The sequence below is a fragment of the Brachyistius frenatus genome, unplaced genomic scaffold, assembly GCF_029030835.1.
Source record: "Brachyistius frenatus isolate BFR_SWC_R1_liver_20210118 unplaced genomic scaffold, ASM2903083v1 Contig_396, whole genome shotgun sequence".
Classification (NCBI taxonomy): Eukaryota; Metazoa; Chordata; class Actinopteri; family Embiotocidae; genus Brachyistius; species Brachyistius frenatus.
In genome coordinates this window covers 97,575-125,457 of record NW_027210995.1, presented here as the reverse complement: position 1 = coordinate 125,457, position 27,883 = coordinate 97,575, and the positions used below count along the sequence as shown (strand labels likewise).

At 42.9% G+C, this 27,883-nt stretch overlaps 2 protein-coding genes across 6 annotated transcripts in view; both read right to left on the bottom strand.

Moving 5' to 3' along the window:
* Nucleotides 1–2,396, bottom strand: part of LOC138636675 (uncharacterized) — a 36,335-nt gene extending 33,939 nt beyond the window's left edge. The window contains exon 1 of the mRNA XM_069724804.1: nt 2,314–2,396. The gene's annotated coding sequence lies outside the window, so the exon portion shown is untranslated. The remainder of the gene's footprint in view (nt 1–2,313) is intronic.
* Nucleotides 1,591–27,671, bottom strand: msraa (methionine sulfoxide reductase Aa). 5 transcript variants are annotated; one of them, XM_069724808.1, is made up of 9 exons: nt 25,592–25,680; nt 18,475–18,714; nt 18,171–18,354; nt 17,509–17,613; nt 16,269–16,337; nt 15,999–16,118; nt 12,716–12,820; nt 11,963–12,069; nt 1,591–2,407 (listed from the first exon to the last, which is right to left on the bottom strand). In XM_069724808.1, exons 4-9 carry the CDS (start codon nt 17,540–17,542, stop codon nt 2,237–2,239), a joined length of 606 nt encoding a protein of 201 aa, XP_069580909.1. In that variant the 5' UTR covers nt 17,543–17,613; nt 18,171–18,354; nt 18,475–18,714; nt 25,592–25,680; the 3' UTR covers nt 1,591–2,236. The 5 variants fall into 5 exon arrangements, with proteins under 5 accessions (XP_069580909.1, XP_069580911.1, XP_069580910.1 ...); XM_069724810.1 differs by lacking the exon at nt 17,509–17,613; XM_069724809.1 differs by lacking the exon at nt 18,475–18,714 and having other exon boundaries at nt 25,592–25,640.
* Between the last annotated feature and the right edge of the window lie 212 nt (nt 27,672–27,883).

Sequence of the window (27,883 nt, the reverse complement as noted above, 5' to 3'; positions counted from 1 at the left end):
TTTCAAAATATTAGTTTTATCGTTTACTTTCGAGCAAATGACGCACGTTCAGAAGTGTTTTTGAAAATTAACGGAGCCGTTTTTAAATTTGAACAAACTTTTATTCTAACCAATCGAACTATTGTTGTTCTGCATTGAAGTGCAAACGGCAGATAGTATTTACACTATAGAGCTAGCGTAAACGTTTTTTTTTTAAGGTAACGGCTAGCACAAAAAATATAATAAAAATGATTGTTGACAAACACGACAAACAAATCTTTAAAAAAAAAAAAGGTGTTTTCATCTGTGGGCGTCGTCCATAAACGGCGCATTTTGTTTGAGTAGAAACCAGGAACTACGGAAAAAGGTCATCACTAATCGATTATTTATTTATTCTTTTAAATCAGATGTAAAATTTAAAAAAACAATAACAATCGTGTTTTGGGGCCTCGTGGGAGAATTAAAGGTCCAAACACGAGCACACGGTTTCTTTGGGGGGGGGATTTGAATTTCAATAATAAATGGGACAAATTTTAGCACCAAAAATCATCAGATAATCGTCACCTCTTTCCCAAAAATAGCGGCGAGGTTTTGGCTTTAAAAGCCGGCCGGTGCCGCGGCGCCGCGTCGTGGAGGCGATCCAACGCAGCGCCGATCCAACGCAGCGCCGATCCAAGGTGGCGCTCCGCCATCTCCAGAAGACACCCAGCTCTTCCTTCTTTGGCTTTTTGTGACGGTGATGCCAAACTTTGGAGGGCCTGGCACCGGAGAAAACACTCTCCTCTCCTGCTAGTGTGTGTGTGTGTGTGTGTGTGTGTGTGTGTGTGTGTGTGTGTGTGTGTGTGTGTGTGTGTGTGTGTGTGTGTGTGTGTGTGTGTGTGTTTGCAACGCTGCACCATCAACACACACACACACACACACACACACATATATATATATATACACACACTGTGCAAACACACATGCTTGGAGATTAGCAGCGATGACAGATGAGTCACGAGCTGGAACATCGCTTCAGGCAAAGATCAGAGGAAGGAGGTCAACCACAATTCTGCCCCGCAACACGACACACACACACACACACACACACACACACACACACACACACACACGCGCACACACACACACACACACGCACACGCACACGCACACACACACACACACACGCCAAAAGAGCAAACACTGACATACGAACACAGTTTTTAATCCTAAAATCAAATTTTGCGAGGACAAAAAAAAAAAAAAAAAATTGCAGCTTTAAGTACCCAGAAGCTGAGACGGATTAGCGAACCCGGGATTTTAAGCTGATTTTAGTTCACAGACTGCAGAGCGATCCACTCGTTATTATTTTTAGGACGACCGCTGCATTATTTGCAGTCGTTCTCGCGGCGCTCCGAGATGCCATTTTTTTTCCCCTCCACCTCTCGAAAAGTGTCGTCGCATCAAAAAAAGGATCATTTACGATGCTTTTTAAAAAAATTATCTCAAAGTGGAGCGTGTCGTGTGTGTGTGTGTGTGTGTGTGTGTGTGTGTGTGTGTGTGTGTGTGTGTGTGTGTGTGTGTGTGTGTAGATCAGGAAGACAGGAAACAGAAATCCAGATGCAGTAAATGTCAAATTTCAGAAGCGGCTTTATTTCCTTTAAAATATAAAAAAAGAAAGAAAGTAAACTTGCATCAGTTTCAAAGCAACCGGCTCTGAAATAAGCAACGAAAAAACCTGCAGCACCTGAAATCTTAAAGGACGATAAAACAAATATTCTACCGTGCAGGTAAAACCTCGTAAAAACACACTTTAAGCACTAAATTTAACACCTTTGTGGTACAAATTTTGTGCTGACGGGGATTTTACGTTGCGTACCTGTCCTCCAGGTGTGCATCGGATGTGATCAGATATATCATATGAAATTGTACTGCGTGTTTCCTGCAGTATGTTTGGTATTAAACCTTTCTGAGGCACCGGTATGTTTACTATGAGCAGAGGATTGAGTCAGCCGGGTTTCTATCAGAAACAATGAGCACAGATTGACCTTTGACCTGTTTTTTTTTTTGTTTGTTTGTTTTACAGCGCAAAAAGTCGTCTCGAATCCAGAAAAATATTCTAAAAGTTCACCGGTTTAAATCACTATCCGCCTGAAGTGCTTAAAAGACTAAAGCAAAACAAAAACAAAATTAAATCTGACGTTGATTTTTTTAAAACTCAAAAGCTTTTTGCGTCCGATTTTGAGCGATCAGAGAATTCCCGGCCGTCATTGGCCGCCTACGCCTTCGTCTTGTCTTCTATTGGACAAGAGACGCCCGTCCCTCCCAGCCCGCAGTACCCGTCGGGGTTTTTACTCAGGTACTGCTGGTGGTAGTCCTCGGCGTAGTAAAACGGCTTCGCGTCGGCGATTTCTGTGGTGATCGGACCGAAGCCGTCCTCCGTCAGAACCTAAGGGGGGAAATTAAAATGAAAAAAAATAAACACGACAGAAAGTAACGTCATCATTTTTTACATTTCTACACATTTACAAGTGCCAGAGACTTTAAATGAAGCGCACAAAAACAAACAAAGAAGACTACGCAGCTTTCTAGATCCGGATGCAGGTGAAAATAACGAGGACGAGATTAAATATTAAAAAGGTGGGAGAGATAATCTGAAAGGAAAACTTCGCTTCAGCTTTCTGTATTTACATTTGAGTTTTAATTTAGTCGTCGTTGTGGGCGGCCGTGAATTAATCATTAATCATCCCCTCTGGCGTTTTAATAACGACGACCGAGATATCGTCCCCGGTGACGGTTCACGGATACGTGTGACATACCTGCAGGTGATAAATGGTACTGTGGGGGGGGGGGGGGGGATGAGAGGGGAGGGGGGTGTTATATGTTTTAGTTTCGGTCTTTGCTGTTATTAAATTCATTAAGCCACTCTGAAGGGGCTGACCAATCAGTGGCAAGTGGGCGTGGCTAAAATGCGATAAAGTAGTTTCAACATTATGAGTGTTTTGTAGAGTTTTGGTCACACGGTGGCCAACGCCGATTGGTTAAAAGGCTGGGACCATAGTCGACGCCCATTTGGACGCAACGACTGGGAACAATCCTCGATGGGGCGGGGCCACACCCTTCTATTAAATCAAATTAAATGCATTCATTTTAAAGCGTAAAATCAAAAACTGGTCCCGAAACACTTTAAAGAAACTTTCTTTCTTTTTTTTTTTCTTTTTTTTTTTTTAAACCACATTAAAATATAAATGTGACAAACGCAGCCGAAAACGTCGGCCTACGGCGGCAAACCCAGGGGGATGGTTCAGGGTCACCTGACCACAGACTGGATAGAAAAGTGGGCGTAGCTTCCGGGTCTGGAAAATGAGGCCAATGCGTTAAACTGCAATACCACCGAGTGCCACAAGGAGTCAATATCGTTGTTTTTTCCGTAAATCACTGTGGAGTCATTCGCTAAAGTCATCTGAAAATAATTCCATCATGAATGAGATATTGGGCCTCAAAAGTGGTATTTTTGGGGGCTTGTCCATTTGATTGACAGGCCTGTGGTGCAGTCCGGTTTCTGCTATCGGTGGGCGGGACGTAGCACCGTCGGGGTCCAATTACATCGAGACGGAAAACCAGGCGAACGAAAACCTGCAAAGTTGCGTTTAAAACGACTTTCAGCTGAACCAATCCAAAACAAACTTTATCCTGCAAAGTGAATATTAGCACCTTATTTGTCTTAAAAAATGAAATAAAAAAAACGACCTGCAGAAATACATATAGATTATATTATATATAATCAGCTGGTGGTGACACCTTCACCTCCTTGTCAATAAAATGACTCGAGCAGATGGCAAACGGGTAAATTAAAAGGCAAAGAAGAAACAAGGAACACACACACACACACACACACACACACACACACACACACACACACACACACACTGATGTAACAGTCATTCCTGATGACTGTTTCTGTGTTTTTAGCGTGTGTGCCGGCACATTTTCTTTTTATTTGATCACATCCCGGACGACGGAGGAGATAAATCTGGAGCGACATTTACATGTTTCGGCTTTTTATCTGCACAGCTGCTCTTTTTCATCTTCTACTATAAAAAAAAAAATATATATATATATACAAAGCCAACAGCAGGTTTCTGGTGATCATCCGGTTGGTCAGCAAAACAGAAGCTCCAAACTCAGGATCATCATTTTTAACCGAATAAAAACGCCGAGAGCCGCTTCGTGTTTATTTGATTTAAATTTCACGTCAATGCAAACGTTCCCGTCTGAGGCATTTAGGTTAATTATTTAAAAGCTGAGTGCTTCGCATCATTTTAAGTAGCTACTCCACTGAGCATACTATAATTTATTCATAATTCATATTATCAGGCTTGATTATATGCTCCATATCCTGTGGTTAAGTAGCTGCTTCAAGTTGGTAATCCACTGAAATATTTTATACACAGTAAAATAAAATAAAAGAGAAGCATCTCAACTTCTTTCACCTTTGCAATCTTTATTTTAGTACACGTGAAGGGTGCGACGCGAGTTTCGTATTATCAGCGATCTACTTTTTGGTGAAATCATGTTTATTTTTCTTGCATTAATTTGTTCCAGTAGATTTCTAGTAATAAGGAGAAAGCTTTATTTGAAAAAAAATTTCTTTTAAAAGAAGCAAATTGGAGGTCGAATCTTTCGCAAACTTGAAACAAAATATTTCGTAGAAATAACCGTTCGGAAAGTTAAGTCACGATTTATTTATTTTTTACGTTTTACGAGACATTAAAGCAAAAGTTTTGATGAATAAATAAAAATTTGAGCAGTTCAAGTGAAGAAGCTGTTTTGGTTGTTTTTTTCCACAACGCGCTGTTACGTTTCTTAACCGGAGGGTCGAAACCCAAAAAGTGGGTCGCTGGGCCGTTTTGAGTGTGTTGGAAAAAAATGATTTAAAGAAAGAAAAAAAAAAAAAAAAAAAACTTTTATTTTGAAGTCGACAGAAATTAGTCTGTCCTCCAAAATAAAAGCGCAGCAGATCGGTGTTTTTGCAGCATATTACGACGTCGGAGTCAAGTTGAACTTTGACCTTTTTTGGACACGAACCGTCATCACTTTATCGCTTACGAGTTTTGCGTTCGTAACGTTCGTGAACGTACGTACAGACGAGCGATGTCATCTTCACGGTTCGACCTCCTCCGTGGAATAATAAAAACTTTATTTTTAGCACAAAAAAAAATAAAACCCCCCAAAAAAACCAATCAGACTTCAAACTGCGTCGGGTAATTTCACACATCGGCGCCTTGGATTCTTAGCGAGAGGTAATTGTTTGAGAAACCGTTTGAGCTTCATTGACGTCGGATGTTGATGAAGACGAAGACGAAGACGACGGCAGAACGAACCCGGGAGGCTTTTGTAGGCAGGAAAATCTCCGAAGGGACGTTTAAGGGACGTTTAAGGGACGTTTAAGGGACGCGGCGTTCGGCCTCCCCGCTGTTTGATTCAGAGCTTCCTGTGAAGCTCGGCTTCACCGACGCCACGATTTCAATCAGCGAGGAGGTGCAGCGCAGCGGTCCGTCGCCGCGGGATACTCGGCGGCGAGGTGGGTTTATGTGTACGGCGGGCAGGTTTAAGGTCACGTTTAAAAAAATAAAGAAAATAAATTAGCAGACGAAAGAGGGGAAATGAATCAAAATAGAACTAATTGGAAGTTGTTGTTGTTTTTTTTTAAAGCCTGCTTTGTTTCTAAAAACCAACTGCGTAGATCCAAACTTTTTCCCTCCACGTTGTGGAAACGAACGTGTCCGAGAGCGACTGTGTTCAAGTCTCTTTTTCATTTTTTTTTTCCCCGTGTACGCATTTCTTTCGTTTATTTAATTGACTCAAACTGGTTTAAAAGAAAAATCAAAATAAAGCGTTTTAATATGAGATTTAATGAGAAAAAAGCACCAGTGTTTCTCCATCGATCGGGAACCCCTCCGGAAAGAAACCCGTCGGAACTAGATCCGTGTCAAAAAATGGGAGGGGCTTAGAATTTGAAAAGTCGCAGCGTTAATCCGTAACTTTGACTTCTTTATAGCTCCGCCTCCTGCTGTCGGCGGTCCAGGCCCCTCCCCCCAAAAAAACTATATACGTAGTTAAGTTATTCCCCTAACTTACGAGCGGCCGTTTCTTTTCCGGCTCTTTGCGAGAGAATCTCTGCCGCGTTTACGTCCTCTGATCTCTGCGTGTCGTACGAAGGGAGATTATCCGCCCGTTTAACCGATCGCGTTTTACGTCTTTTTTTTTTTTTTTTTTGGTCGTGTTAGAAAATAAAGAAATAAAAATGCTGAAATTTTTTTTCTATTTCTAATTTTTTTTTTTTTTGATACTACTGCTGATTTTTTTTTTTTTTTTTTTTTTTTTCAAAGCCACCTTTCAAGCTAACTGCTCATATTGGCATAAAAAATAAATAAAAAATAAAATAAAATACGTCGGCTGACAAGACGACCTGTGATCCCCAAAATGGCTGCACAGCTCTCCCGCTGCACGTAGCGGCACGTTTCAAAAAAATAAACCTTCCTGACGTCCTCTCATTGTGTTTGTCTTTACTTGTCTGTGTGTGTCTGTGTGTGTGTGTGTGTGTGTGTGTGTGTGTGTGTGTGTGTGTGTGTGTGTGTGTGTGTGTGTGTGTGTGTGTGTGTGTGGGGTGGAGTGGGGTGGAGGGGGCGGGGTCTTAGCAGCCCCCTGCTGTAAAATTTTTTTTTTTTAAAAATGCATAAATCACATGCATTAATTTGCATGTCAGGAGAAGTAAGATTTTCTCATTAGGAATGCAAAATACCTCGACTGGAAGCGGCGGACAAAAAAAACAAAAAAAAAACGTGAACGACGCTGATAAGCGCCGACGAGACGGAAGACGAGGATGGGGAAAAAAAAAAAAAAAAAAAGGGGGTGATGTGTTGGCACGTTTATAAGAAAGAAAAAAAAAGCAGAGAGGGATTTTTTTTTTTTTTTTAAGAGACAAAAGAAAAAAAGAAAAAAAAGGCAGAAAGAAAGAAGAAGAGCAGCTGTTTCATGTTGTGGAGCTGGACGTATGAATGTTTCTTGAAAAGAAAAAGAGGCTGCCAGGACAATGAGGACGAACCGCTCCAGCATCCCGTCGCCTGCATCCACAGAGCCAGCACACGATGTTACGTAAAGCACACACACACACACACACACACACACACACACACACACACACACACACACACACACACACACACACACACACAAAGAGAGAGAGTCGCCACTTCCACCTGCAATTTTAGACGCAGTGCACACCCTTAATGACGGGTAGGAGGCGAGAAAAGGAAAAGGGGGAGGCTCCTTTCATGCTGCAGACAACCGCCGGCCGCCTGCAAGGTAATTTTCTGCAGTGCTGTTGTACCTCTCACACACACACACACACACACACACACACACACACACACACACACACACACACACACACACACACACACACACACACACACAATTCCCCAATCACTCCCTGTGTGTGAACAATACAATCAAGCCGGGCGGCGAAGCGAACACAGTCAATACCCCGACACCAAATTAACCACAGTCTTTTATTTTATTTCTTTTTACCCCTTTTTTTTTTATATCTCTCGTCATCACCGCCGCTGGCCCAAACGTTATGTCTTTATTTTATTTTATTTTATTTTTTACCGACCAGTATTTCATTGGGTTATTTTTGTATTTTTTTTTTTTATGCTCGCATGTGTTTTTTGTTTTTTTCCCTGTGCTGTGATGGTTTTTCCATTTTAAGGTTGCAGCCGTATTCGCTGCGCAGACAAAAGACTTAAGTGGGATTTTTTTTTTTTTGTGGAGGGGGGGGGCACAAATTCACAAATATTTTAAGGACGGCGACGTACGAGCGCACGCCGGTTTTATGCAACGGGGGTTAATGCCGGAAAAATGATGCATCTACTCTTGAAAAAAAAAAAAAGGGAAAAACCCCCAACCGCAATAAATTATTCACATTTTCTCGTCTTTTCTTGGCAGCAGAGACGTTCGAATTTAAAGATGCAGGAGCTTCGGGGAAACACATCTCGCGTAGAAGATGTCTAATGTTGTTACGGACGGTCCACAAAAAAACAACAACAAAAAAAACAACAACACACACATACACAATCTTGAACGCACACGCCCCGACCGGAGGCGGATGTGTTCGCCCGTGTGCGCGGTAGTTTTGCAACTAAAGCGATTTTTTTTTTTTTTTTCGGTGGAGGACAGATTTAAGGCCCAGATGGTTTGGCATGGAAGTGTGTTTGCTATAGGCCAACTGCTCGCACGCACACACACACACACACACACACACAGATGGGAGAGGATGGTGGTGGTGGTGGTGGTGGTGGTGGTGTGTGGGGGGGGGGGGGTACAATCTGGTGAGAAAAAAATTGAGAGGAGGAAAAACAAAACCTGGAGAGGGACTTTCGACGAAGCCGTGCGGTGGCGAGATGGAGGGAATCTAAAACACGATCCCATGAAAACGCTCCGAAATAATCTCCCCGCAATCGTTAACGCGAAGGAGACGCTCACTTTCAACTTCGGGAAAGCGTCGCCTTCGACGGATCTGAAGGGAAGAGCGTCCGTTGGGACGAGGGCCCGACGTCAAACCGACTTCGCCCGGTTTAACGCTCGTCGCAGCCGTGTCAGACTGAGGATCGGCCAGCCCTGCCGGCAGCTAGTCCTCTTTTATTTTGAAGGAGCGGTCCTGCGTCCTGTCGCGACGTGGCTCCCGGGGCGCGTTACCGCCACCTTCTGGCGGGAGTGACGCATTACAACCGGGCGACGGTTAAAAAAAAAAAAAAAAAAAAGAGGGGAAACGAGGAAGAACGAAAGCCGGCAAATTAATAGATTCCTTTTTAGAATCTGCTGACTGTTTCGGATATTCACAGATCACGATGCGTCCCTACAATCGATGACTGTTGTGGTTATAACGAAGTTAGTCGAGTCAAAGTCAAAAGTTGTCTCTCTAAATTTACGAAAATCTTTCCGTCTCCGTCAGCTAACTTTAAAAAAAAAAAATGTATATCTTCTATCGTCCTCTTTACTCACCACCATGTTATCCATAATACTCGCTGAAGACTCATTTTCACTCCTAACTTCCCGTTTCCAACTTTGTTAGCTATTCGTGCCACACACACACACACACACACACACACACACACACACACACACACACACACACACACATAAAAATCACCAAAAACCATCAGGACAAACAAACGATCAATAACGACCGACTTTCAAATGGATTTTTGCGTTCTTGAACGTTCAGCAGCGAAACTGAAAGAGAGGGGGAAAAAAAAAAAGAAAGGATTTTAGAGATGAGAGGAGAGGAAGGGCGAACGGGGTGAAGAACGACAGAGAGAGAGAAAGGGGGGACTCTAATGAAGACCGGACTAGAATAGAATAGAATAGAATAGAATAGAATAGAATAGAATAGAATAGAATAGAATAGAATAGAATAGAACAGAATAGAATAGAATAGAATAGAATAGAATAGAATAGAACAGAACAGAACAGAATAGAATAGAATAGAATAGAACAGAACAGAACAGAATAGAATAGAATAGAACAGAATAGAATAGAATAGAATAGAATAGAATAGAACAGAACAGAATAGAACAGAACAGAATAGAATAGAATAGAATAGAATAGAACAGAATAGAATAGAATAGAATAGAATAGAATAGAACAGAATAGAATAGAATAGAATAGAATAGAACAGAATAGAATAGTACCCTCTACCTCGTCAGTTTCCATGGCAACAAGCCCTTTGGTGAAATGGTGGCGGAGCGAAGCCTCAGCAGGAGAGAGAGAGGCGGCGTGTGAACGTCTATTGTGTGCGCCGACATTAAAAAAAAAGAAAAGAAAACGGCGCCGGAGATGGTTGAACCGTTATATTCTTAAATATTACCAAATAAAAAAATGTGGGCGAGAAAGATGGCTGGCGAGCGGAGAGAGGGGCATTCTGGGAAGTGGAGTCGGAGTGAGATGGAAGGAAGAAGGATGGAGGAGGTAGAAAATGACAAGAAGGTTGGAGGAGGTAGAAAATGACAAGAAGGTTGGAGGAGGTAGAAAATGACAAGAAGGATGGAGGAGGTAGAAAATGACAAGAAGGAGGATGGAGGAGGTAGAAAATGACAAGAAGGATGGAGGAGGTAGAAAATGACAAGAAGGATGATGGAGGAGGTAGAAAATGACAAGAAGGATGGAGGAGGTAGAAAATGACAAGAAGGAGGATGGAGGAGGTAGAAAATGACAAGAAGGAGGATAGAGGAGGTAGAAAATGACAAGAATGATGGAGGAGGTAGAAAATGACAAGAAGGAGGATGGAGGAGGTAGAAAATGACAAGAAGGATGGAGGAGGTAGAAAATGACAAGAAGGAGGATGGAGGAGGTAGAAAATGACAAGAATGATGGAGGAGGTAGAAAACGACAAGAAGGGTGGAGGAGGTAGAAAATGACAAGAAGGAGGATAGAGGAGGTAGAAAATGACAAGAAGGATGGAGGAGGTAGAAAATGACAAGAAGGTTGGAGGAGGTAGAAAATGACAAGAAGAAGGATGGAGGAGGTAGAAAATGACAAGAAGGATGGAGGAGGTAGAAAATGACAAGAAGGAGGATGGAGGAGGTAGAAAATGACAAGAAGGAGGATGGAGGAGGTAGAAAATGACAAGAAGGATGGAGGAGGTAGAAAATGACAAGAAGGTTGGAGGAGGTAGAAAATGACAAGAAGGAGGATGGAGGAGGTAGAAAATGACAAGAAGGATGGAGGAGGTAGAAAATGACAAGAAGGAGGATGGAGGAGGTAGAAAATGACAAGAAGAAGGATGGAGGAGGATCTAAAGAGAGTTTCCATGATTCAGAGTTGTTGCGATGACGCGGCGGCTGTTCAAACGAGTTAGTTTAACGTAGAAAGTTCGGAGAAAAGTCTCAACTTCCTTCAGTTCCCCCGTCGACCCTAAATGCACTATATTTATTCTATATTTGTTCTATATTTATTCTATATTTGTTCTATATTTATTCTATATTTGTTCTATATTTATTCTATATTTGTTCTATATTTGTTCTATATTCATTCTATATTTATTCTATATTTGTTCTATATTTGTTCTATATTTATTCTTATTTGTTCTATATTTATTCTATATTTGTTCTATATTTATTCTGTATTTGTTCTATATTTATTCTATATTTGTTCTATATTTATTCTTATTTGTTCTATATTTATTCTATATTTGTTCTATATTTATTCTTATTTGTTCTATATTTATTCTATATTTGTTCTATATTTATTCTGTATTTGTTCTATATTTATTCTATATTTGTTCTATATTCGTTCTATATTCATTCTATATTTATTCTATATTTATTCTATATTTGTTCTATATTTATTCTATATTTATTCTATATTTGTTCTATATTTATTCTATATTTGTTCTATATTCGTTCTATATTCATTCTATATTTATTCTATATTTATTCTATATTTGTTCTATATTTATTCTATATTTATTCTATATTTATTCTATATTTATTCTATATTTGTTCTATATTTATTCTATATTTATTCTATATTTGTTCTATATTTATTCTATATTTGTTCTATATTTGTTCTATATTTATTCTATATTCATTCTATATTTATTCTATATTTGTTCTATATTTATTCTATATTCATTCTATATTTATTCTATATTTGTTCTATATTCATTCTACATTTATTCTATATTTATTCTGTATTTGTTCACCTCTAGAAAAAGGGGCGTGGCCTATGAGAGCCCGATCCGGACGACGTAATGCCGGTCTGATTTATTCGGTTTAAAGAAATACAAACAAACCTGAATGCCGAAGCAGAACTATGAAAGACTTCGACAGTTTCTCTGGTTAGAATATTTAAAACCAAGACATCACCAAAAAAACTTAATAAAGATACTTTAAATAACTCATCATAACAAAAAAACAAAAACAAAAAACACGCCACGTACCTTCTGGTATTGATCTTTGGAGGCCAAGGCTTCCTGGAGCTGCTGCTGCGTGAAGGTGTAGATGGCCGACCGGTACGTCGTCCCGACGTCGTTCCCCTGACGCATCCCTGAGAACAAAAAAAAACTTCGTCGGCATTCAGGGTTCGTAAAGCGAAGCCGAGTCGGCGATATCGACAAAATTACTTTAAGTTTCAAAAGCGTCTTTTTTCAAGAAATGTTTTTTTTTTAATCCAAAACTAGAAGTCAACTAATTTTGTCCTCCGAACGTTTTCTCTACGCAGTCTTGTAAGAAACAGGAAATGAAGGAAAAAAAACAACACTTGATATATTATAGGCACCACCAAAATGTTTTTTTCTCAGTTTTAATGAAATCTGCGTCATCAGAATCGTTATTTCTGCCGGTTGCTGGTTAATAAAACCGCCTGGTGGAAAAATCAGAGAAAAAAATAAATAAATATGAAGCCTAATTGGAAAATAACACTTTTTCTGTTTCCACCGTGTCAAAACAGCATTTCAGGCACTTTTTTTTTTTTTAAATCATTTTTATCCCTTAATTGTTTTTAAATGTCCTTTTTCTATTGCCCTTTATGTTTTGATGCTTTTTAATGGTTTTATGTGAAGCACTTTTGAATTGCCTCGTTGTTGAAATGTGCTGTACGAATAAACTCGCCTCGTTTTATGAATAATAATATATATATATATATTTTTTTTTTTAAGTCAATTTAAAAGTCAGTGGTTTCGGTGCCGTCATACCTTGAGTCGGGTTGTGGTTCTCCCAGAACACTTTGAGGAGTCCGGCGAAGCTGATCCGCTCCGGATGGAAGACGACCCGCACCACCTCGGCGTGGCCCGTCCCGCCTGCCGAACACAACGTCCGTCATCGTTCGCTCGCCATGTCGGAAACAATTTTCAGATCCGTGTCGGCTTCGGTGTCGGGTCGGTATATTTCTTGACTTTAGAAAACAAGAAACGCCCGACTCGAGATCCGCTTCCTCCGTCTGGTTCTGGAGCTTTTTGACCGTCCGCTTCAGAACTTTTATCCCCCGTCAATACTTTCCCTAATATCACCAGGTATTGCGAATAATCTTTTGATTTGAAGGGTCTTTAAAACGTCCCGATCCCCCCCTCCTCCCCACCCGCCCCTGGAAGAAAAAAAAACGCTTCCCCCCCAAAAAAAGCTGAAAAAAATAGCAGCTGTCGCCGGTAATGAGCGTGACCCGCTTCGTGACACCTCGTCTTCCTTCCTCCGTCTCTCGTCCCACCGCCACTCTACCAGGGTGCATCTCTCTCTCTCTCTCTCTCTCTCTCCGTGTTATTACTTTTTTTAATATCTGAAGTTATGGATTTCAACGGCTGATATTGGCGAACGGAGACAAAAGCAGCGGTCGATATTAAATGAACGCCGATCTCGCAGGAATAAATTCATCTCGGTCGAGGAATGAGAAGGTACGTCGGTAGGTCGGTCGGAGACGGAACGATAATGTTATGATCCGGTAAAGTCAACGTGTGTTCGCGTCAAACAGTATTTCATGAGAAGATGCTTTTTAAAAAAAAAAATTGTAAAAAAGGAAATCTATTGGAGCTAGAGGTCGTCGTTTTGTCGGAGCCGGCCCCTAGTGGCCCCTAGTGGCCCCTGAGTAGTACTGCACTATATCCAGTTCTCACAGCTGTTAGCATCAGTCGCACATTTACACGACAAGATCAGAATCCACCCGTCAGCATTTTTCACTCGTGAGTTTTTTAAGGCGTTAATTCAACATGTCGGAGAGTCGGTAAACGTTTCAACAAACGACGTTTTCTTCCCGGCAACACTTCATTTTTTCCGTCGTCGTGTTGATTTTTTAAAAGCATCGCTTTGAGTTATCGTGCTTTTCTATTTTTTTTTTTTTTGCTTCGCCGACGACTGTAACTTCTAAAAATAGACTAAAGCCTAAACATGAATGACGAGATTAAATTTGTCGCCTGCGCGGCTTTAACAAACCGTCTGCTGGAAAACAAACTCCGCCGGTAATTATGTCGATTTTCACATTATACAGACTTGTTTACTCCATTGTTTTCCCTCCCCGATTGACAGCTACTACAAAAAAACAACAACAACAACAACGAGAACACAATGAAGGAGTGCAAGAATGAGAGAAATAATAACCGGTGTGGGAGTGTTGTGTTTGTTCCAAATCTAATATCGCAGGTACTCGGGTCTTAAAAATGTTAATTTAATCATTACATCTTGAACCAGCGCTGATCTGACTGTAAATATTTAACCAGCCATGAATATTAAGATCGTTCTTCTTTTCTTTTTTTCCTGTTCCCGTGTGTCTGTGCCGAAGACGTGACGGCGTGAGGAGCACTTCATTTAGCCAAGTGGCCTCTTTTATTAATCCGCCAAGACACGGCGCTAATTAAAAAAAAACACATCCGGCAGTTCAGAGCTGCTTCTCATTAGCTTTTTTGTTTTTTGGTTGGGGGGAGGGGAGGTGGCAGGGAGGTGGGAGGGTTGTTTTAGAAAACAGTCGGCGTCTGGAGAGAATCTCGTTTTTTCAGGAAGGCCGGTTAACGATTAACTTGCGTGTACGTTAAATACGGTGACACGTGAATGTGGTGAAAAACCAAACTAAATTGGAAGTTTTTGAATTTAATGGGAAATATTTACCAGGAAGAAAAAGAAAAATCCCCCCCCCAAAAAAAAAAATATCACAGGAAGTGAAGGGAGATGTTTAAAAAGTTTTAGAGACTGAGGATTGTTTCACGTGAACCGGAAGTAGCACCGGAGTTAAACGCGTTTTAGTTTAGGTTTTTTTTGCCGCGTCAGCACTTTCTTCCGAGATTCTCTGGAAATCGTCAACGGAGATTCTCGAAACGTTTCAGGAAGTGTGACGGCGACCAACGAGTGACGTTCACGTTTCAAAGAAGGGGGGCGGAGCTTCACCGTCCGACCGGGTCGAGGAGACGCCCGGGTGGGTTTTTCTTTGCCGTCGGCGGCGGTCGTGTCACCGTTGAATTCGTCCCCCCCAGAGTCAGACCGTCGACACCGAGGTCCACCGGGACCTTCTGAGGATGTTCTGGTTTTGGACTTCTCTTCTGCTTCATAGTCTCGAGGTCAGTCTGGGTTTTTTTTGCTTCCCGTTTGATTTTGAAATGAGTTGAATTGAAATGACTTCCCGCCCTTCGTACTGATCGTTCGCCCCGCCCCCCTGATTAGTTTCACCTGTCCCTCGTTCTCCTTCCCCGCCGTCTGTTTTAAGTTGTACTGGCACCTTCTGAAGGCGTCCGAGCGGAAAAACGGTTGCTGCGAACCACGTGAACTGTGGCGCCATGGCAACGGGGTTCTCCAACAGGACGGTGCGTTGAAAAGAGGCGATAAAATACAAAACCAACGAAAAAAAAGATCATTTGCAAGACAAGTACTCAAATATGGTATAAAAAAAAAATAAACACAGCAAACACACATTCTCCAAATAAACAAATATTTGTCATTGTCCAAAAAAAAAAAAACGCCTCATCAAACTCTTTACTCACTTTTAATAAATTGTTCTTTTCTCTTATTTCCAGCACTTCACCTTTTTCTGATGTTATAATCAATATAAATAAACAGGTTGTATTTTACGCGCCGTATTATTTTCACGTTTCGCTGCGGTCGAGACCGAAAAAGAAAACCGCGGCGACGACTCTTTCGCCGGGTTACGAGTTCGCCTTCCGACGACCCAACGGACCGGAGGTCTGGACACGCTTCACACACACACACACACACACACACACACACACACACACACACACACACACACACACACACACACACACACACACACACAGTCTGTGTCCAGAGTGGTCAGACATCAATAACAACCTTATCCCATAATAGGACCTGGGGGAGATGATTCACTCCTCTGTTTATGTGTTGGCTTGTTTTTTATCCTACGATTTATTGACTCTCCAAAGACAACACTGTGTGTGTGTGTGTGTGTGTGTGTGTGTGTGTGTGTGTGTGTGTGTGTGTGTGTGTGTGTGTGTGTGTGTGTGTGTGTGTGTGTGTGGTTACCTGTGCAAACTTCCTCATAGGTGGCGTTGGGTGTGTAGCCTCCGGAGTAGCCCACTTGGGTGGAGTAAACTCCTTTCTGTTTCCAGAACTTCCTCTCGGCTCCCCAGAAGCAGCCCATACCTTTCGAAGGGAAAGACGGCAGAACGTATATTTATTTATTTATTTATTTCTATTTTTTCTTTTACGTCCGATCGGCTTTAACGAAACAAGAAAAGACGCCGGCGCCGCGGAGCATTGGCTCCGCTCGGCCCGCGGCACTCGGAGACTCACCGAACATGACCGACTCCGTCCCGTCCGGAAAAGGTGGAACGGTTCGGTTTCCGTTCACGTCGTGTTTTGCTGCATTAAGAAAAGAAAAAAACAAGAGAGAGAAACGGAAAGCGAGGTTACGAACATTTAAACGCATAAAAAGGTCAAAACTACAGCCGTCGGCCGTCGAAGTTTGATGATAGTTTTTTTTGGTTGATTTTACTTCTGAATCTTCAATAAGTTTCATTTATTTTATTCTCTGTTGTTTTCCCTCGTTACAGATCTGCGTGGCATTTAGCTTCAGTTCCTCCGTTTCCCGTTGAGCGATTTTACACCCGGACTATAAAACTCTTCGGTCGCGGGGAGCTCCGTTTCCGCGGCAACACGCTGACGTCCGGAACAACAGGCGGTCGCTCCGGCGGAAGCGAACGCGACGTTTACCGCTCCGGGATGGAGGCCGACCCCTTAGCAACCACCCCTAGCAACGGAGATTATTGCGTTCCAGAGATGGTTTCTCAAACCGATTAAATACGTCATCTAGAAACACTAAACTGCTCAGCTAGCTCGGTCTGGTCGTGAGTAACCTACCTGAGGAAAAAAAAAAAAAAGAGACATCGACGGACTCGTGTATTTTTTAAGATTTTAGCACCGTGTCACGTGTTAAAACGTGCGTCAGCATGTCACGTGTTAATATTGCACATTATATGATATTCAATTCTCACTCTACATTCCCGTTGAGGAGGCGGAGTGATATTTCCTCGTGAGGAGCAGCGTGTGTCGTCACGGTGATTTGAGCACGTCCCAAATGTAAGAGTTGACCAATCAGATCGCTGAATTTTCCTTTATTCATTTTCTATTTACGGCGTAGTCATTTATTGTTTCCACGTGGATGTGGAGGTTGGAGGAGAGTTGTTTCTATTGTTTCTACCATGCAATTTGGAATTTATTTGTATGAAAAGTGGCATATCAAAAAAGTCTGATCGATTAATCAATATTTAAGCCAATATGTTTTTTTGTTTTTTTTAAACGGATGTTTAAATTGTTGCTTTAAACGTGTAAAAGTTCAGTTTCCAGTCAAGGAGGGAACATCTTTACAAACATACAATAAAAACAAAATTATTTAAGAAAATGTGCTTAAAACAAGACGGCGCTGCTAAAATGCACAAAATACAGTTGTGAATTCACACACACACACACACACACACACACACACACACACACACACACACACACACACACACACACACACATGGTGACCCACTTAAACAGTGGCGAGCAGCTCTGCATAATTTCATAGCAGCTGCATTCACTCCAATCAGCGCAGAGCCAGAGGTGCACGAGGACTCATCCGAGGCCGCCCGGCCACCTGGTTGAGATAACACGCGTTAGCATGCCGGAGGCTGAGCGTGCGTGTGTGTGTGTGTGTGTGTGTGTGTGTGTGTGTGTGTGTGTGTGTGTGTGTGTGTGTGTGTGTGTGTGTGTGTGTGTGTGTGTGTACAGATGGCTTGCTGCACAATGCTGTGGGGGAGGGAGATGGATTAAAATAAATGGGATGATGGAGGAGAATGAGAATGAACTGAACATCTGGATCACCCCTCCTTACTTACTTACTTACTTACTTACACACACACACACACACACACACACACACACACACACACACACACACACACACACACACACACACACACACACACACACACACACACACACGGCGTTTCCATGCGTGGTCACGTAATTGTCACGAGGGGCAGCATGCCTATAGACAAAAGATGGCAGATGGATAATGCCAACCAATCAGCAGCGCCCACACACACACACACACACACACACACACACACACACACACACACACACACACACACACACACACACACACACACACGCTGGAGTTGTCCTCGTCTGCTCGTTTGTCTGATTTACTCGAGCGGCCTTTCGTCCCACGGCGGAACGACAGGAGTCTTTATCGTCTTCCTCGTTTGCGCTCCGGAGGGACGAAGGACGACGAGCGTCCCTGATTGGCCGATTCGGGGAGGAAGAGACCGAACCTCCGAACCTCCTGAGTCTCGCCGCTGTTAGCTTAGCATCGTACATTGTGAGCCGTCGGCTGAAAACAAATATGAAATATAATATGGAGGAAATATAAAATCGGAAGAGGGCGGAGCAGAAAATTAAAACACACATAACTATAATAATGGAAAAAAAAATCACATGCAATTTCACGTACTTTTATCAAAAACTCTTCTCATCCATCTTATTTCGTTGTGTACGTATTTGTATTGTTTTCTCATCGTGTGCACCTTCTCCTTCCCGACTGCGTTCCTACGTTGCCGTGACGACTACATTTCCCCCCCCGTGGGATTAATAAAGTCTAAAAGCCTTGTAAAGGTTCAGGGGAACACCCGGGGTGGACCGTGACATCATCAACCCCACGACGTCCTCCTTCAGTCCAAACATCTGTTCTCGTCTATTAAAGATAAGAATAGACGTGATTGGAGCTCCGGCCTGCAGCGGCGAAGGATCAAAAATAAAACACAAATCGGACTCTTTTCAACTGCAGTCAAAACGGGAGAATAAATCCTGATAACAATGATTATTTTTATATATATATATATATATATATATATACATATATATATGTATATATATATATACATATATATACACATATATATACAGCTAAAAATCAACACACATGAAGCTAAAAATCCTCAAAAAACATCAATGAATATCTCCATTATTTCAAATGTAAGATCTTAATACAGAAACTCAGCCTCTTCTTCCTCTCATATTATCCTCTGTGTGTGTGTGTGTGTGTGTGTGTGTGTGTGTGTGTGTGTGTGTGTGTGTGTGTGTGTGTGTGTGTGTGTGTGTGTGTGTGTGTGTGTGTGTGTGTGTGTGTGTGTGTGTGTGTGTGTTTAGTAATGGCTGCCTTCAGGGACCAGCGAAGGCATGTTCATTACTGGCTGCGCGCACACACACACACACACACACAAACACAAACACACACACACACATAAACACTCAGAGATAAACAATTTAAATGTAAATGTCAGTGGGAAAGACAATAAGTCCAGACAGAATACTAATGAACACGTGTGTGTGTGTGTGTGTGTGTGTGTGTGTGTGTGTGTGTGTGTGTGTGTGTGTGTGTGTGTGTGTGTGTGTGTGTGTGTGTGTGTGTGTGTGTGTGTGTGTGTTCAGGATAAAAGAAAAAGGCAACATAAGGTGTGTCCTGTCTCTTGTGTATTTGTTACGGCTCAATGAACATGTATGCTCTGAAATGCAAACACCTTTTTTGGGATAACACACACACACACACACACACACACACACACACACACACACACACACACACACACACACACACACACACACAGAGCAGCCTCCATAAAGATCAGAATAAGAGCTGATATCAATCTATAAGTGGCAGCTCTGTGTGTGTGTGTGTGTGTGTGTGTGTGTGTGTGTGTGTGTGTGTGTGTGTGTGTGTGTGTGTGTGTGTGTGTGTGTGTGTGTGTGTGTGTGTGTGTGTGTGTGTGTGAGAGAGACCGTTTACACACACAAGTTACCGGATGTGCGTAGCGTTGCTTAAACACACGTTGTACTGCCTCCTGCCTCATTTTACTGGAGTAATTATTTCATGCAGCGCTTTGTCTCTTGTTGATGAGCTGAGTTCATATTTTCACGTGAGGTTGCGACAGAGTGTGTGTGTGTGTGTGTGTGTGTGTGTGTGTGTGTGTGTGTGTGTGTGTGTGTGTGTGTGTGTGTGTGTGTGTGTGTGTGGCTTTATTGCATTTTCCCCACAATGTTTAACTTCATTAGCATAATCAGGCCACAGCGTGCGAAAACATTAACGGCCGAGAAAAAAATAAATAAAAAAAACACGCAAAAACACTCCGGTTACCGTTTCACATACACGAGAGGAAAAAACAACAAAAATAAAAAAAAAGAGGGCAGGTTGTGTTTACTGTGTTGACGTGTTTACTCCGCGTCTTTGTTTATTTATTTATTTCCGGGACGTCGGCGACTCATTTTTCTCTTTTATTTTGGCGGTACAGAGCAGCGGAAGAGGGTTCAGGACACTTCACATCAAAACAGAGCGCCACTTCATTTTAGGTACACACTGCCCGCGCGTGTGTGTGTGTGTGTGTGTGTGTGTGTGTGTGTGTGTGTGTGTGTGTGTGTGTGTGTGTGTGTGTGTGTGTGTGTGTGTGTGTGTTTGTGACTAACCAGCTTGCCTCTCAGTCTCTCTCTGCAGCTTCCCTAAATCCTGTCACAATAATAACCCTGATCACAGAACAGGCCTTTATCCATGGTGACATCTGTGGCGCACACACACACACACACACACACACACACACACACACACACACACACACACACACACACACACACACACACACACACACACACGCACACATGTAGGCATGGACTGAAATAGAGCAGCACTAATGGAGTGTGTGTGTATGTGTGTGTGTGTGTGTGTGTGTGTGTGTGTGTGTGTGTGTGTGTGTGTGTGTGTGTGTGTGTGTGTGTGTGTGTGTGTGTGTGTGTGTGTGTGAAGCTCCTGAAATCAGCCAATCAGCATCCGGCGGCACTCCGACCTCAGTCTTCGTGGCCTTTTCATCACGTCCTTCATCACTTTTTAATTTCTCCGGCGGTGAAGCCGAAGAAAATGAGACGAGATAAAAAATAAATAAATAAAAAAAAATACATTTAAAAAAAAAAAAAAAAAAAGTCAAATGAACCGCAGAGCGTCGATTTCTTTATTGCATCATTTCACCTTCTACGGATTCGACATCCTGCAGATTTAAAAAATAAATAAATCAGCGTTATTTAACTATCCTGCACGGAAACATGGGAGTTTTTTTCCGCTTTGTTCTCGTAGATATAAAATAAAAAAAACAACCGAGAGGAGAACAAATCTCTTTTCAAGAGCTGGCTGCGAGCAAAGTGCTGAGTCAGGCTGTTGCGTCACCGTCGCAGGTTGTGTTTTTTTTTATATTTTTTATATCTTCTCTCGTCTATGCTTGTTTTTTTGTTTTTTTTTTCCTCCCCGCCGGCATAATGAAAAACCATTACGGCTCGCAGCGAGAACAAAAACCCCAGTTTAATTAAATGGATCCCAAACTTTCCTTCTCTATAAGACTATGAGGGGAAAAGAAAGGAGGACGCAAAACAAATGTTCCTCGTCAGAATAAAATTATGCCGCGGCCAGAAAAAAAAAAAAAAAAGCTGCTTTCGTAGGTGAGAAAAATAAAACTGAATTTGACCTCCAGATGGCGCTAGATCAAATGTCCGAGGATTACGGGAAGATGAAGTATTTTCACAGGCCGTGTGTGTAAAAGTGTTCGTAGCGTCTGAAAAATGCAGAAATGGCCTTAAAGCTGCAATACCGCCGGGCGCCACCAGAGGCCGCTCCAAAAAGAAAAACGCCTCCTTCGACTCCCGTTCAACTTCAACTGGTGAAGTACGAACTCCATCAATGATTTGCACGAGTCGCTGCGGTGTTGTTAGCCGAAGTCGCTTCTTCCTCTTAGCTTTCCGTCGGTCCATCGGAAAATAATGAATATTATTAAGGTATTAAGGCCTCAAAAAAGCTGCGTGTCCGTTTGATTGACAGGCCTGTGGAGCAAGTCAGGGTTCCGCCACAAGTGGGCGGGGCATAGCATCCTCGGGCTGTCCAATCAGACGGAGTCAGATCCGATGACAGCGCCTTCTCGAACTCGAACTAGCATTGTAGCTAGAGGGGGGGGGGGGGGCTCCAACCCCACGCTGAATGCCCCCCCCCCTCCCTCCCCCACCCTTCCTCCACCTTCGGAGCTCCAGACCTGACAATGATAAATGAAGCACTGCAGCTAATGTCTGGGCTGGATGGGGGGGGGGGGTCCACACACACACACACACAGAGAAGATTGCCTCAACTGCGCTGCAATTAAATCTACAAAGTATCCCCCCCCCCACCTCCTCCTCCTCCACCCTCTTCTCCGCCTGTCTCTCTCTCTCTCTCTCTCTCTCTCTGATTGGCTTCTTCATCTTCATCTTCCTCCTCCCCCCACCCTCCCCCCCTCTTCTCCCTCCTCCTCCCACATCTTCTCTTCTCCCTGTTAAGGTACCCACCCCCACCCACCCACCCACCCCCCACCCACCCCCTCCATCTCAATCAGCTGCTCTGATTACCGTCTCCGTGTTTGTTTGTTTGTTGTTGTGTTTTTTTTATTATTCCTGCCCCATCATTACGACCTTCAGCGTTCCTCCTCGTTGTTCTGCTGCCGGCGAGGTCTTCGAAAAATAAATAATAAAAGTAGAAAAACCTCACGAGGAAGCTAGAAAACGTTCTTTGTCCTCACTGGAAGGACGTTAAAGAGGCGCTTTAAGCAACAAAAACAAATCAAATGAAAGCGAGCGCTGCGTCAGGTTTTGGAGGTTCAGAGGAAATTGGAAATTCATATTCAAAATACAAGTTTGGCTGATTATTAAAACTGCGAACGAGAGGCGCAAATTAGAAGTGAACGTCATTTTATGTTTTTATTTATTTATAAAGTACATTTTTTTCGGGGGTTTTTGTGCGAAATGTAATGTGAATGTTTTTTGATGTAAAAACCCTTCAAACTGCATTTCTTCAAATAAAGTTAATTATTATTATTATTATTGTTATATTAAGTGTTAAATTGCCGTTTTCCTTTTTAACTCAAATTTTCCAGAGCTATTAAAACCATTTCTAATTTTACGACCAAAAACTGCCAATTAAATGTCATTTTGCGCAGATTTGAATACGTCTTCAAAGTTGCCTATTTATACGTCCAGCAGGGACAAAAAGACGTTAACATATTTGTTTTGGTCAAAATCAGCTCCTGAGAAATAAAAATCGAGCTTTTTCTTTTTTTTTTGGCCTCGAAATCTTTGAGCGTTCTTCAAGCGGCTAATCGGAAACTTTTAGTGTTTCGGCGTCCAGCGAAGTCAACGCAGCTTCTTTTTTCTTGTTTCCGATAATAAAACAGCCGCCTGTAAGTGATGGAAAGCCGGATAATGGGAGCGGGGAGACGGAGCAGAGCTGTAAATGTGTTGTTGAAACCCCAACAATGAGGCTTGAAGAGCTCCAGCGAGTTGATGATTCACCGACAGAAAAAAACAACAACAAAAGAAAACAGCGGAGCTGAAGGTCGACGCGAATAAATCTGTTTACCGCGTCGCCTTTTTTATTTTTGTTATTTTTAAAAGGGTAGAAAAGCCGCAAATTACATCGTAATGACTTGAGGAGAACAGAACTTCTTGGATTCGAGTTTCGTGAGAGAAGTTGAACGAAGTTGAACGAAGTTGAACGAAGTTGAACGAAGTTGAACGGGAGTCTACGAAGCCTCGAGTTCGGATTTTGGCCGGTGGCCATCTTTGCTAGTTCGGAGCAGGAAGTGACCATATTTGGACGAGCTGGGTGGGGTGGGGGGTGGAGGGGAGGGGAAAGGGGAAAGGGGGGAAGCGGTGGATCCGCTTCGATTGGATTGGAAACCTGACGATACTACGTCCCGCCCACCGATAGCTGTAACCTGACTGCGCCACAGGCCTGTCAATCAAACAGACACGCCCCCAAAAACACGTCTTTTTTTTTTTAATGCTCATTTTCTAATGAATGAGGGATTATTTTCAGACGGACCGTCGGGGAAATAACAAGAAGGAGCGACTTCAGCCAACAACACCGAGATAACTCTTGACTCCTGCTTTTATGAGACTTGGTGAAAACCACAAGAGGGCGCCGTTCACACGGACGCTTCTCGTACGTACGTTAACGACGACCCCGTTTGGTATCAGCAGACCAGAATAACCTTATTCTGACCCACCGGCAGAAAACCCGTAGATCAACTGAATTAAAAGCTCTTTTTGATATCAAATATCAAATATTAAACGGAGTTGTTCATTTGGAGAAAAAAAACAAAAACGTTTTTTGGGGTTCGTGTACACAAACAAAAATATCTTGAAATCGGGAGTCTCCACTGACGTCATATCAATCCAGATATATTTATATCAGCCTTCAAGAAATTAATAAATAAAAAATACATCCCTGGAAACATTCCCTGTCAAAATTACACGTTCCACAACGGCGAGCTGCAATAATAATTAATTACACCTGCTAATTAAACGAGCAGCTGCTGGATGTCTGAACACATCTGCACGAAGCTGTTGAGGAAGACGACCTTAATTTCTTCATTAGTCTCTTTTTTTTTTTTTTTTTGCCATCTGTGCCCGGGGGCGGGGAAAAGGGAGGGGGAGGAGGAGGGGTTGGTTAGAGGGGCGGAGCTTAAATCATTTGAGTCAGTTATGAGCCATAACCAGGTAACACAGCTGTTGACCTTTGACCTTTGACCCCCCTCCCCCCCCCACAAACCTAAATGCAGTTATTGAGTTTTAGGACCAAAATATTAATGTCGTTTGATATTTTTTGACAATCAAGACTTTAAAAAGTCGCGACCGAGATCTAGCGCAACTAAAAACTTGCCTCGACGCACTTTTGTTTACAGATGGTTTTATTTGTTGTTGTTGTTTTTTTTAAGAAAACAGCAGCACTCACGTCTTTGCGAGGCCGCCGATGTTGAACGTCACGAAGAAAAATGAAAAATCGATTAGAAAACCACAATATTTAAAAACTTTTTTTTAAGCCAATTTCAAGCCGAAATGTCAAAACATCCTGAACTTCACAAGTGTCGGGTTGAGACTCTTTGTTTGTCATTTTAATTAAAATAAAGCAAATCTTTTTGGACTTTTTGGTCATGTAAAAAAAAAAAAAAAAAAAGTAATTTAATTTGAAGAATCCACCTTGGTAGTTTGGCATTTCAAAAACAAAAATTCTCCAAAGTATTTTTTCTTAAAAAATTCTCCAAAGTATTTTTTCTTATATAAAAAAAATGCCTCTACGTGACTTTTATCAGCACTTGTGTGTCCGATATCGCGAACTTTAAGCGTAACTTTCCAGTCTCATCTATCATCTCATCACATTCAGCTCGTTCCAGATCAACCAAACACACACACACACACACACACACACACACACACACACACACACACACACACACACACACACACACACACACACACACACACACACACACGACGACGACTCAAAAGTCTTTAAAACATTTCGCACTTAAAAACGTGAAAATTGCTTCGCGAAAGAAAAAAAAAAAAAAAAAAAACGCCAAGAAATCCCGTTGACCAAACATATCGTACACAAACCTGCTCGCTCGGCCTTTTTCGCCCGACTCTTTGAAAGTCAAACATCCCACGACGCTTCGAGAAACACTTAAAAGATATTACAGACTACTTTTAAAAAGTAAAACGAGTCAACTCACTTTGTCTCCGAAGTCCCGCGGCTCCGATTTGTGTTTTTAAAAAGCTCCTAAGAGTCCACCGGAGACACTTTTTAGTCTTTTTTTTTTTTCTCCGAGGCAGAACTCGTCCTCGTCCACCACCGCTAACATCACCTCCACCTCCACCTCCTCCTCCTCCACCTCCTCCTCCTCCTCCTCGCACCACGCCTGGACGTTTCTCCTGATTTCCTCCGGCGCTGCCGCCCCCGAGCCCAGACAGACAAAGAAGGAGGGGAAAGCCTTTGCCAAATACCACTGCAAAAGAGCCACTGCAGGCTCTTTTTTTTATTATTATTATTATCCTCTCCTCCCTCCTCTCGTCTCTCTACGGCCGTGGCAGCGTTCCCGAGCAGCTGTTTTTTGTTGTTGTTGTTGTTGTTGTTTATTTGGGCGATGCTCCAGCGGTGTCTGCCACTCCCGTCTGAGCCTGAATCGTCCCTCTCTTTTCCAATCGTCCTTCTTTTTTTTTGTTGTCACCCCCCTCCTCTCCTCCTCATCCCTCCTATAACCCCTCCAACCCCCCCCCCAGAGGGCCTCCCCCCCCCAGAGGGCCTCCTCCCCCCCCCCGACCCAAACCCTCTTCCAGTCCAGCCAAAAAATATCACACGCACACACTCCCAAATAAAACAAATAAATCGATCCACCAAACTAAATTTAAAAAAATGGCTACGGCGTTCGGTTTCCGCTCCTCCTCCTCCTCCTCCTCCTCCTCCTCCTCCTCTCTGGTCTCTGAACCCCCAAAACACCGCCGAGTCAATATTCGCAACTCCATTCAACCTTTTTACACTTTATTATCAAAGGGCAGCATAAAAGGGCAGGGAGTGTGTGTGTGTGTGTGTGTGTGTGTGTGTGTGTGTGTGTGTGTGTGTGTGTGTGTGTGTGTGTGTGTGTGTGTGTGTGTGTGTGTGTGTGTGTGTGAGAGTGTGTCTTTTGTTCGGTGCCAGTCCAGATCTATTCATCGTGTGCCAACACTCGGCGCCCTTCACTCGTAGTGAAGAGGAGGGCAGCCTGGTGCCAACATGCCCCCCCCCCCCCCCCCCCACCCGACTGCCAACTTAGTGCTGCCATCGGCACACACACACACACACACACACACACACACACACACACACACACACACACACACACACACACACACACACACTCCTGTTTAGGGCCATACACGTTAAGAGTGACAATTATGTTTCGCAGTAAGTCCAACACATGTATGGATTATTGAACTCAGTCCTGATATTTACAAACTGTAAGCCTCTAATGTGCGAGTTTGGTTTTTTTTCTTCGGTCTTAAAAAGATGCTTAATAATTCAGTCTTATTGTTTATTACTAACTTTGAATATTTTATAAAAACTCTGCTGTAAAATTGACTGATTTGGATAAAAAATAAAAAAAAATTGGAATATTTCTTGAACTTCTTACAATCACTAGTACTTCTACATGAATAATAGTTGAGTACTTTCAACAGAAGTGTAGTAAAAGTACCTCAAACGTGTACTTGTGTACGGTTTCCGGAGCTGCACGCCACCGGCGCTGCTGGGAGAATGACATGGCGCATGCGCAGTATCGGCTCATTTGAATCGGTAAACAAGGTGCCGACTGCTTCAATTCTCGCAGCTGTGAAACACGTCATGACGTCTTTTAAAACTCAGCACAAAAAAAAAGAAGTCCAAGTTTCTGCTTCCGCTACGTCACGTTTAAAACGTGCCGTAGAAGTGACGTCACCCTGCAGGAGCCGGGCGTTGCTAACGTGCTACCGCCGGGGCTCGGTGGCTCTTACCGGAGACCTCGACGCCGTCAGTCCGACCTGGGAGCGCCGTTTCCGGGGTCGGCATCTGGGCTTTGGAGGCCATCGCTCCCATTCGACCGTGGACGAAGTGACGCCAAACGAGCCGCAGCCTGGAGGAGGAGGAGAAGGAGCAGGAGGAGGAGAAGGAGGAGGAGGAGAACATCGAGGCGGCACCGACACTTTCACCTCCCCGGGGCTGCACGCGCGCGCGCGCGCTCCGGGACGGACACGGTGTTTGTGTAACGTGAACGTTTCCGCGTTGTTACACAACTCACCGTAAACACACTTTAAATACACCTCCAACATGGCGCGAGGCATCTTGTTGGGGTTTTTTTTTTTTTTTGCACACGTGACACCTGCAGGCACCACATCTTTATTTTTTTAATTTCCCCCCAAATTAATTGACTTTATCGGACATGACACGTGCGCCGAATTCACAGGACGACCTCTGTTCTTCTTCCTGAAGTCGGTCCGTCCAGTGTGAAGACGTG